The sequence below is a fragment of the Harpegnathos saltator genome, unplaced genomic scaffold (genome assembly GCF_003227715.2).
Source record: "Harpegnathos saltator strain DR-91 unplaced genomic scaffold, Hsal_v8.6 scaffold167, whole genome shotgun sequence".
In the NCBI taxonomy this organism is placed as follows: Eukaryota; Metazoa; Arthropoda; class Insecta; order Hymenoptera; family Formicidae; genus Harpegnathos; species Harpegnathos saltator.
Window position 1 is genome coordinate 341,262 of NW_020229947.1, and position 12,202 is coordinate 353,463.

The following is a 12,202-nucleotide window of genomic DNA, read 5'->3' on the forward strand; positions in this document are numbered from 1 at the left end:
ACTTTCACTTTCACTTCACTGTTGTTTAGATTATGTCATTAATTTCGCATAGTCAGTAATAATCGGCGTCATTAATTTATAACGCAATCACACTCTGTGTCGAGGAAACACGTCACACGTCTGGCGGTAGCAGGAAAGTCTCTCAGTCCGTCAACGTTGCCTACTTCGCGTACGCAAACGACGCGTATTAAACCGTGATTTTGCTGATCGATATCCTCCTCCTTTCTTCGAAAGGAGAACAATGACACGTTTGTCAAACGCGCGACGGACACTTCGCCATCGTCAAAGTTACAGCCGCGATACTGTCGTATAGGTTAGCAACCGCCTCTCTTATTCCCCCTCCATCGAGAATGTGCGAGAGAGAACGCGAAACGTGCGTCCTTTCTACGTACGTAGCGTCTACCCCCACTCTTGAAATCTAGGAGAACGCGTAGTCTAAGTACACTACGGATCTGCTCTTTTTATCCGCACTACTGCTACACCGGTACAACAGTGCAGCTAAAAAGAACAGATCGTATGTTTATGCGTGAAACGACGATCGCCCTTCTTACTGAATAGCCATGTTTATGTTGTCGTCAATGTCGTTGATCTTTTCAAATGGAGGTCGCACCGCGGTCAAACGTCGCGATGAATCTCAATCACGCTACGAGATGCATAGTTCCTTTCTGACCGTCGCGAGATCACCCAGATGCTTCGTTTTGCCGTGACGACGACAGCGGCGACGACGGCGACGATGGCGACGGCGACGACGACGACGACGACGACGACGACGACGACGATATAATCTTGCAATTAGATCGACGAGAGAGTCGGCGTATTGGCGTTCGCCCGTTAATGTAAGTGAAATCCGAATGAGGCGAGCCCCTTGAGGGCTCCTTCTTCATTTCGTACTCCTTTCCTATTATTAGTGACATTCTGTCGGATACTAAAGTAACAGTTCGCGCAGAGAGTATAATGTGCGGAGCGATATGGAGACGTTACCGGCGTCTCTCGACTGGATCCATATTTCTCCGTGCGTCGCGATATAAAATGGCGACAGTAACAATCGTAAAGCATGCGGCAGTATTGTCGTAAAGTTCCGATGCCGGGATCGCGGAAACAAACGGCGATACTTCCCCGGCGTTGATTTACTCGGGAATATGCGCATATCTAACGTGTAATATCGTAACGTGAGAACGTAACTTACGGAGTAGGAAGCTGAATATCTATGTACCGAAGGCGATCGGTACGCGAGCCTGTTTGTTCACATCGTTTGGAGTGTGTCTACCAGTCGGTTGAGTCTGCGGCCCTAATTCGGAAATGGCCCTCGGCTCCAAGATCGTATAATTGTTTTTCGACAGCGCGCGTCGGACGTGTGAGTGAAAGGGTGGTTAAAGCCGCTTGATCCGGATTGATGGATGCGGCGGTCACAGCTCATTATTGGTGCCATTATATCCGCTTCCTCAAGCCACGTCCGACCACTATCGGACAAGCTGCTCGATCGACCTGTCCTTTTATCGTATAACGAAACTGACCATCCGTTACGGTATACCACTGTCGCCGATCGAGAACGTATATGTACAGGGGGATAGTTGAGACGTGTCCCGGGTCCCGGGGCCCTCGGTCAAATGTTAATGAGGGCAGGTCCAAGTCGCATCAACCGGAACATGAACGGTCGCGTGGGAATCGGCTGGACCTCGAGCTGATTAAAATATCGCGTCTTCGAGTCGTTGGACCGTTCGATCTTAAATCGGCTCCTCTGACGGAGAGAGAGAGAGAGGTATTGCACTGATAGAACAATATAGTTGAATTAACTATAATCTCACTATATTTTATAGTTCATTTTGGCGTCAACCACATTTTTATAGTTGGTGGAACCTGCAAGATATAGTAGTATAAACACAAATATATAGTCAATGATTGTCTGAAATAATTGTTTAGTTACTTTTACCACATATATGGTAATTTCTCATTCACAAATATAGTGAGATTTAATATTCATATAGTTACATCTGTCATCATTTAGCAAATATTCTGGTAATATTGACTGTATGAAAGAGTTACTTTATCTACCATTTTATATTTATATCCATACAATAATTTTAGTTTAACTTATTATAATTCTTAGTAAAAATATTATATGGTTGGTTATGCTATACCTATATCGATATTATAGTAATACTTACTATAAATATGATATTTCGGACTATATGTTAGTTACTATATTATTATAGTTCCAAATATCATATACTTTTCTCTCAGTGTGACGAAGAATCGCGCGTTGGTATTTTCTAAATTTCTTCAATCAAGTATAATCTCACACAAAGCGGAAGAAAATTCATTCGAAGCGATAACGAAAATATTGCCACTCGGAATTATAAGAGTAAATATTTCAATATTAGAATAAATTTATTCTTATGGCGGTTTTTACGATGGAATTTAGATCAGACATCAGACTCACTCTTCAATTTCGGGAGAGAATATTCACCCGGCGACTCAAAATGAAGAGTTCATCTGATATTAGTGAAAAATCAAACGAACTCGAGTAAGTCGGTCGTCACTCCAGTTTTCGAGTGATATTATTCGGCTCCGAGAAATTTCAAGAACACGGAGAGTCCGCAAGTTCAGAGAGCGGCGATGAAAGAAATTTCCGTACACGCCGACGATAAAATTGTCTTGTCGTGCGGCTATTTTCTCGAGCTTTTCGGTACAATTCGCTCCAAAGATATGTTCCAGCGCTCTTTGTCGTGTTAATTTCAGAAGAGCAGCGTCCGAGCGCGAGAAGTCGCCCTAATACGACGAAGTAGTTCCTTTAGGCATACGGTTACGTTAATAATGGCGACGGGGTAGGTCAGCAAAGAAGCGATAAAACTTTTTCGAGAGCTTCTCCCCTCTTTTTCGTCTCTCGCTCTCTCGTCCTCTCTTTCTCTCGGTGTGTGCGTGGCACAACACGCCGTTCGAGTCTCCTTTACGGGCGGCTGCGTTCCTCGCCGCGGCTAGTAAATGACTTCTTCCGGTACTAGTCGAGTTGTGTCTTACGATGAACGATGACTCGTGATGGAGAAATTGACGTTCGAGTATCTGCGGGGAATTGACGAGCATCGCATCGCGGTTTACTGCAAAAGAAAGTGCGGTTGCACCCCACCCCTAGCTCTCTCTCTCTCTCTCTCTCTCTCTCTCTCTCTCTCTCTCTCTCTCTCTCGCTCGCTAACATGCACACCGTGCCGCTGATTTGATTTGATCGAGTGAAATTTTATTCCTCGTCTGTCGAAATTTCATCACGAACGCGCTCAGGGCGATTTTAAGTGGGACGCGATCGATTGATTCTCGTCGTTTTCGTTAACGCTTTAAATATGAATGGTGCGTAAAAGTGTGTCGGGTCGTAGCAACAAGTTTTCGTCTTTGATGCGCGAGAGAGTTGGAATGAATAGCGTGCTTATGCATATATATATAGCGCGTGGACCCTTCTGTTGCAGAACAATCGTACCCGATTTATCGGGCGCGTTTCGTAATTAAATATCACCCCGGATTTAATGCGTTTGGCAGCTCGGCAAATAATTCGGTTTGTTCTGTTCTGACGTTTGTATTCAACGGACTGAACTCGATATGAGAGCGTATTATATTAATTCAGCTCAATCGCATTTGCGAATTTCCTCCAAGGCACATCTAGTCGAATTTCACATTTTTTTCTCCTTTTCACCACCGATTCATTCGGATATTTACCTTTTTTCTTTTCGCCGCGGAAACGAGTTCTTATTTTATGCGGTTGTAAATTCACATTGCCCGGTGCTTGATTACTCAGGTCTCTCCGATTACTCAGGAAGGCGTAATTCGCAATTACAACGCGAACCGTACACACGCAGCACCGTACATCGCGCGGACATAAGGATTGTTTATTGAATGCAAATCCGGACAATCTATCATCCGGCTGAGACTTTACAGCGTGACGTTAACTTTCAGCCATGACGGGCTCATGCATTATGCATGGGTATGGGATATCTGAAATCAATCGCAGGTTAAAAATAGCACAAGCGACTAAGTAAACTTTGCCGATGCGTGAGATAATGTTTGATGGCTGACTCTGGTAAAATCGACGAGGAGGAAAGAGAAAGAAAGAGAGAGAGAGAGAGAGAGAGAGAGGGAATGGGAGAGACATCGGTCACAACGTTAGAACAGAATCGCCGATAAACAAATAACTCGCGAATGGATGTACTAGAGAGCGAGGTTATGATTTTATTTTACGGCTGAGTATTTCATCTCCGCTCTGGCGTAACGGCTTGCAATTTTCCCCGAATAACCCGGTTTATGATCAGCCTGCATTACGGGCGATCGATCGATCGGAATCTGCAGGTGCTCGCGCGGGTTTTCCATATCCTAATTTTCCGGCAACGCACGGAAAATCGCGAGGCTAGAAAGCGAGCTAACTGGCGAGCTCGTTTTATTTCTTGCTGCCCGGATAAGATTTATATTTCCTCGTAAAAGCGTTCCCTGCAAATTTGTCTGATTTCCCCGCCGATCGTTTTTCGCTTTGGATATGACGCGCTCGTAAAACCTTCGTCGCTTATGACCGCTCGCCGTTGGTCGCGATCGAACGCTCAACGCCCGAGTCGAAATTTCGGCTTTACTGTGAATCTTGCGAGCGACGATCCTGCGCTCTTGTTACGCTCCTTTGTGAGGGAAGCCCTTCTGAGTTTATTCCGCTGAGATTTCCAAAGCACACGACCATTTGTCCTAAATTATCGAGACGACGGAATTTTTCACCCATTGTCCCGTGGATTTGTCGTCTGTCTCGTGTATTAACTTAGTAGCTCGATAACGAGACGGATTCTTTCGCGTGGAAGAAATCGAGGAACTCAGGTGCCCGTGAAACAAGCACGACGTTCTAATAATTGATGAAGAAAAATATTGATAGCTTCGATAGCACTTCTATAGGTCTCCATTCTTGATAGAAATTTAAACAGACTTTACATTTTTATTATCACAGTAGCAAGGGAAAAATGGTATCTTTTAAAGCCGGCAAATATTGCATCTTTTGACAACACTTTCCGTCAGTTCTACGCATAATGCCACTTGCAATAAAAGCGATAAAAAATTTTGGCTATTAATAATTTTACGCGCAATTTTGGATATTGGGTAACAGGCCGCTTTTTCGCTAATTTTCGTCGCTTCTGACCTTTCTGACCGTCATTAGCATGATACTTGACGCAAATGTGTCGTGTTGTCGGTTAAGTTAAACTTATCTAGAAGATATGAGAGACGAAACAACACTTAAAACTGATTCGATAGCATAGCAATCGAGCGAAACAAACAATAGCCAAAAACCTAACCGACTATAGAAAGTTCACTATAGAAAGTTCGCAGTACGCAATATTGCACACTTTTGTCAAATGCTGCGCTGCCTCCAATGGTCAACAATATATGTACAAAATTATTAATTGCTGAAATGTTTTCCCGTTGTAAAACGTTTCACAACTACATAGCTCGTGCAGAATCGACGAAAATCGTAATACTCGCCGATTTTCTTAGAAAGGAGAGAGTGTCGCGTCGGGCAACGCGAGGTTCCATTCCACGATTCCAACGGGAGGAATCGTAGAACCATGAAAAGTGCCGCTGGACAGAGCTATCAATGTTTTCTATAAATTGCTACAAAGTCGTGCCAAAGACACGTCACCATTTTCCTGCCCTCGCCGCCCTCTCCCCTCACCTCTCCCCTAAATATTGGCACTAGTTCGACAGCCAGTGATAAGCTCGAGACACTTGAGATATACGACTTTCGGTCAGGGCTAATATTCGAGACACGACTTGAATTTTCGCGGCGATCGAAGCGTTCGGGGCGCGGCGCGGAGGGCGGAGGGCGGAGGGGGGAGAGCGAGCAAGTCGAAGGCGAAGACTGGAGGGAACGGCCATTGCTCGACGACGACGGCGACGACGACGACGACACGAGGCATGCATTACAAGGAGAACGTGTAATTTATTGTTAAAGGGGTGGACAAGGCGTACGATGCTTAGGGATGCTTGGACGAACGACGGTGGGAAAGGCTGGTGGCGATGGTGGTCCAGGTTGGGCGGATTGCTGGCGATGGCGACGGCTATATCCTGTCTCGTTGCCTCGTTTCCGGGCGCCTCGGCCAATCCGGAAGCGAAGCGTCTCTACGATGACCTGCTGTCGAATTACAACCGCCTCATCCGCCCTGTTGGTAACAACAGCGATCGCCTCACTGTCAAAATGGGACTACGCCTCTCCCAGCTCATCGACGTTGTGAGTAGACCTGCACTTAACCCATTATCCTGCCGCATGAATAGCATTTGTATAGCCCAGCGTGTATAGACGGGGGCTTTGCGCGCGCCCTCGTCTCCTCCCGCCCCTCGCTCCCTCCCCCCGATGATATGTGGAGCAAGAGTGCTCGGTTGTGAAATAGCCCGACGTGTTTCATCGATTGGCACGGGCTAGATGAAATGATATACGGATACGGTCTCGGCGATATTTCCCCCGGTGAGATACGCGCGTCGTTCGCAAACAAAACTTTTCATTCGTAACTCCTGAGATTGAGCGATCTATGGCCCCGACGTGCGCGCGCGAAATTCAGTTAACCTCCCTTCGCCGCTACGCTACTCGCAGTCGTTTACTCGTTTCCTCGCCGGCGTGACGACGCGACGGATATGGCGATGGCGATAATGCGGCGCGATTATCGTCGTCCGCCAGGACAATTTCAATTTTACGTTGAAATTGCGCGCCCTTCATGCGCCTGACGCGGGCGATACGCACAAAGGGCGTCCCGTATTTCGCGGCTGATCGGGTTAGCGCTTAATTCGCGCGATTAAGCAGCGCGCTAATTGTTAAGTGAGCTCATCGGAATTACTTTCAACGTAGCCGGCAAACAAGCGCGAGCGGGCGCTCGTGTCGCTCGGTGACGTGTAATGAAGTTCGAATTTGCTATGCAAAATAGACGTCAATTATCTCGAGGCCGCGGGAGAGAGAGAGAGAGAGAGAGAGCGAGCAGCGTCGGCAATTTCGCGTCTCAGGATTGAATACGCGCTGCGACGTTTTCGCTCGCTGTGTGCGTATGCACGTATCCCGGACGACCGACATTCGTTTCCAACGCTTGTGTATGAGTGTGTGTGTGTGTGCGAGAGGGGGAGGGAGAGAGAGAGGGAGAGAGAGAGAGGATGCGCGCGCGCGGAATATGGATTACGTAGTTAGACGACCGATAACCGGCCGTCCACGTACTTGCGGTGATAAGTTGAATTCCGAGAGTTCCTCTGCCGGAAACGGAACTAATTTACAAGCGAAGGGATCCATGGCGCTCGAGCTATTAATTGCCATAATCTGATCGTCAGTAATCAATCGTGTCCTCAACGAGGCCCGCACGAAACTAAACGCAGGTACATGCGTGCGTGCGTGCGTGCGTGCGCACGCAGGCGCGCGCGCGCGCGCGCGACGTAGTCGCCGCCGCCGCTCGCGATCGATGTGTTAGAATTACGGTGATTGTCTCCCTCCCCCCGCATTGTCTCGCCGGTTATTACATTCGAGTTACATGCTCGCGACTCGACGCGAATTTCGGCAGTAATTGCCTCGATCATGGATCTCTCTATCGACTAATACGCGCTCCTATCCGTGCCATAATTAATTTGTTATCGGCTAACCCGGATCGCCGTCGCGCATTATCGATGCAATATCGACGTTTATACGAGTTTCATATAATTATGACGGAGGGAGGACGCGTTCCCGTTGCCGGCCGGCCGCGTCGACGACGGGACGACGCGAACTCTCGCCGGCCGCCGTCTATCGACCGCCGAAGCGGTTAATTTCATTATTTTGCGTTATCATACGGGAGCGGGAGGCGGGGGAGGAGGGAGGAGAGAAACAATCACGACGAAATTTTCGACGCATCTCGCGCGTAGCAGCGGCTTTACCGGCCGCTTTTAGTAGTCGACGACTATTTCGAGCGAAAGCCGGTTTGCAGTTTCGCGCGTTGGCGGAAGTTTTTCTCTCGTGCGCGACGCGGGGATGTAATAATCGCGACGGACACGGCGGCGGGAAATTGTCCATTCGGTTTATATAACGGGTTGTTCGACTACAATGTTTATGATCCGTTCAAAACTGAATGCCGCTCGCGCGGCGTCATTGCGGTAAAGCGCGTAACTTTTCACTGGCTGCAAATCCCCGCGGCGTGAGATGTGTAAATAGTCATTACCGTGACCGAATACACGCGGAACTCGAATTCGTTTACCGCGTGTACACACGTGTGCACGCACGTCCGTAGGATTTATGAAACAATCGCACGATCCGATCGTTCGGATTAGCGGCGAAGATAACGCGGGAAATAACGAAGCGTCCGCGCTTCATCGCGTTTGATCGTGCCGCGAACCGACGAGAAACGCGACATATAAAATACCGACGACGTGTGCCCATAGACTTGCACAGGGCATTCAAATGTAAGTGTCCAGCCGTTGCTACACAGCTCGGACTCGATAAATTCAATAGAAACATCTTTATTATTTCGGGGCATTGCCCGTGAAAGAATTTCAAACGTAACCGTAAGGTCGTGAAAAAACTGACCAATCACAGTCACCATTATTCCTCTAGCGCAAGGAGAGTATGGAGAGAATAATCGGCTCTGATTGGTCAGTTTTCTTACGTCTGGACGGTTACGGATTTTCTACGCGTGCAAAGGTCTTTAGGGAATTATTATTAAATAAGGTATTAAAAAATGTTGAAATATTCGCTTCCTTATTGTAAACTCGTGCGTTCTCGTACTGGCGTGTATGAGACGACATTAAGACTGAGATATCGCACCTGGATTCATCTATCTTAATCAGGACAAGATGTTGAGAGGAATTTGCATATATTTCACTTTACCTTCATATCTCGCTAATTTCAAAACCACCTGAGCGCATAGCTCTTCATAGCTGTATAAATCTGCGGATATACGACGTGAGGTTTGGTCGACTCCGAGTGTCGACTGAGAAGAGCGCGGATGATCGCACGAGCTCGAGCTTTTGCAAAAGGTCGCACGGGCGATGGCGCGAATATACGTTAACGCGAGACCCAGGCTCAAAGTAGCTCCCAAGCTCAAAGTAGCAGGATCGGTCGCGGAGGAGCGACGTCCCGGCGGGCTCATAAGGCGACTGATTCCTCGCGTCGTTGCCGAGTGTTCGGCCATTATTTACACGGCCTCCTTTTCAAAAGAATCCCCTCTCGTCGGGACCGCAGTTGTTCTCTATAGAACAACCTAGCTGTCTCCTCCCGTCTCACTCTGTCGCCAGCTTCTCCTCTTGCTCTTCTCTCTCTCTCTCTCTCTCTCTCTCTCTCTCTCTCTCTCTCTCTCTCTCTCTCTCTCTCTCTTCCTCCTCTCTCTCTCTCTCTCTCTCTCTCTCTCTCGCGCGCGCGCGCGCGGTCGCTTCGATTCTGCTGGGATTTACGAGCGGCAGCGGCGACGGCAGACAGCGAGATTGACTTTTACTTCTGCGGGTGGTTGCAGCTCGAAATCACGCGGGCTTCTTTCCTTTATTGCGAAAGGATTTTCCCTGTTGTGCGGAACGTGAGGAATCGCGAGGGTCGCGCGCGCGAGCGCCCGAAAGCTTTTTATTTGGCGATGCTAAATTACACCTCGATCGCTGTGCGTTACCACCGTGGCGAGGGCGGCTAAACCGCCGTTATGAAATTAATATCTCCGTGAATTAAGGACGATCGATGACGTTTTATGACTCTGAGACAAGAGAGAGTGAGAGAGAGAGAGAGAGAGGGAACATGTATTATATTCTAGCACAGAATGCCGCTTTCATCTTCTCTCCCTTCCCGCGTTTTTTTCTTATTAATATTTGTCAGGTCACTTTCTTTCCATTTTCCTCTGTAATTTTTCCTCTGTAAATTTCCAAGAGTCAGTGATAAGCTTTATCGCGATGGCGGTATCTAAATGTCAAAATCATTCGACGAAAAACATACACGAAGACGATCGAAATATCTTCTAATTAATAAACAACAATTAATTCTAATTAATAAACAATTCCTTTTCATAGTGCTTTCTTTCTAATTTCCGTCACGTTTCGTCTCCTGTTTGTATCCCTTTAAGGATCACGATAGCGTGGCTTTCATCGTGCCACTTTGCCTAATTGTCAAAATCGCTCGATGAGAAGGCGAGTCACAGAGAGAGAGAGAGAGAGACGATCGGGATATTTCCTGACTCATAAATTTTCCTAATAGCATTTTCCAGGCAGTTTGCTCCCTTCAGTCGTCTTTGTCGCCTTGTGTCGCCTGTCAATAACCCTCGGAGAGTCGTGCCAAGGTCGTTCTCATCGCGCGGCACTCAATTGTCAAAAGACCGGGTGGGCGGCAGCGCGCGGCGAGAAACCGAGAAATCTTCTAATTCATAAATTCCGCGCGGCCATTGAGCGTGCACTTCGCGACAGCTGTAATTGAAGTGGGATACAGTTGATTGCGCCGCAAATGGGCGGGAGCGAGAGCACGAGGAGCGACACGAGGGCGGACAGTGTATTTTCAGTTCACGGCGTCGGAGATGAGGGTTTGTTTGCGGTGCCGTGAACTCGCACCCTTAAAGCCCTTCGGCATTGGCTTTTCATTTCTTCCAATTAAACAGCCGGCTCCCGGAGCGTTTCGACGGAAACTGAAGCGCAACGTCCGCCGTCCCGTCGCTCTGAAATTCCGCGCGAGTACATCCCGGCCGGGCGGAGGATTTCTGACGAGTGGCGATTATCGATTGCTCGCGATCATTACTCCCGTCGCCGAGAAGCCGTGCTTATTTTCGCCTCGCTGAGCGCCCCGCGGCTCGCGCGGGGAAAGCGTGTCCTTTTGCCCTCCGTCGCGAAATTGACTCTCGGGGCTACCCGTCCCGAGTTTTGCGCGTCGTCGTCGTCGTCGCCGTCGCCGTGCTCGCCGTGAGAGGATCTCGCCGTCGTGTTCGAAATTCCGCTTGAAATCCGTCGATTTTTCAATGGCCGTTGATTAGCGTTTTACGCGAATCAGCCGTGAGGTTGGCCGCGGGCGCGTCTTCTTTCACGCGCTCGTTCGTTCGTTCTGTCTCGCTGCTGTCAATTAAGGCGAGACCGGCTCGCTCTACCGGCTGTAATCAGAGATTACAAATTCACTCGTTACGGGCGAGCCACTCTTTCCTCGCGGCGAAATAAATCTCATCGTCTGAAAAGGAGAACATCATGGCGGGGCTGGTTCCTTAAGGTTGAATTACACGGATCACGTTGCCTCGTCGTTATCAAGCGGCGCGAGCGCGCTCGCGCTCGCTCTCGCGCTCGCGATAATGAAGGCGCGTTTTTGCTCGTTAAGATCGAGACATCGCCGAAGAGAAACATTCTTATTAATGATTCGATATCTCGCTCCTCCATCGCGCGAGAGAGCTACGCCTTCGCTCGGTGGAAAGGCTCGAAGAAACGGTGAATTTGCATGTTATTAAGTTTCACGTTGGGGCGTTGATCATCGATTATCGCGATGAAATCGAGCTTGCGGGCCGCGCCGTCTTCCCTCATTTTGTTTCTTCCTTTCCTCCTTGAGTTCGATACGTTCCAGCGGATTCTTTCGCGTCTTTTCTCGCAAGGACAGCTTCTCGAGATCTAATTAGCATTCAGCTCGAGATCAGCCGGAGTATGATGAGCGCACTTCTCAGCCAGCCATGTGAAGTTTCAAACGCGCGATTCTAAGCGAGGGATTCGCAGTTTCCCAAATAGGGGAGGATTCATCAAAAAGTAACGAGAATTTTTAATTTTCTCGGAAAGTACTTATTTAATCTTCAATGTTTATCCCATCTCCTGCAAAGTAGTCCCCCTGTGATATTGTACACTTACGCCAACGTATATATAGTTTCCAGCTTGAGAAACACTGGTGCACTGCAAACCCGAGTGTGTGATTTTAACACGTATAAGCTGAAGGTTTCTTCACGCGTTTCTTGTCGTCTGCAATCACGTCATTTGACTTGAGCATTTCGATATCACTTAACGCGTTTAAACGCGTTAAACGACGTGATTTAAAACGACAAGATACGCTTCAGCTTTAAAGAAAGCTTCAGCTTATACGCGTCAAAATAACACACTCGGGTTTGCAGTGTGGAACGGCTCTTTAGGTATCGTCTTGAGCTGGATCTGCGATTTCGCCTTTGTCTCATCTACCGTTGAAAAACGTTGTCCTTTGAGTGTCCTTTTGAGTTTGGGAAATAGGAGAAAGTCACAGGGGGCCATGTCTGCGTAGAATAAGGTG

The 12,202-nt window shown here is 48.1% G+C and overlaps 1 protein-coding gene across 2 annotated transcripts in view; it reads left to right on the forward strand.

Moving 5' to 3' along the window:
- Nucleotides 1-12,202, forward strand: part of nAChRalpha1 (nicotinic acetylcholine receptor alpha1) — a 158,479-nt gene that overhangs the window by 58,406 nt on the left and 87,871 nt on the right. The window contains exons 1-2 of one of the 2 annotated variants that reach the window (XM_025297029.1): nucleotides 770-836; nucleotides 5,963-6,238. In XM_025297029.1, coding sequence (XP_025152814.1) covers nucleotides 5,981-6,238 — 258 coding nt within the window. In that variant the 5' untranslated portion in view covers nucleotides 770-836; nucleotides 5,963-5,980. Of the gene's footprint in view, nucleotides 1-769; nucleotides 837-5,962; nucleotides 6,239-12,202 lie in introns of those variants that run through there. The other variant, XM_025297028.1, reaches the window with a different exon arrangement.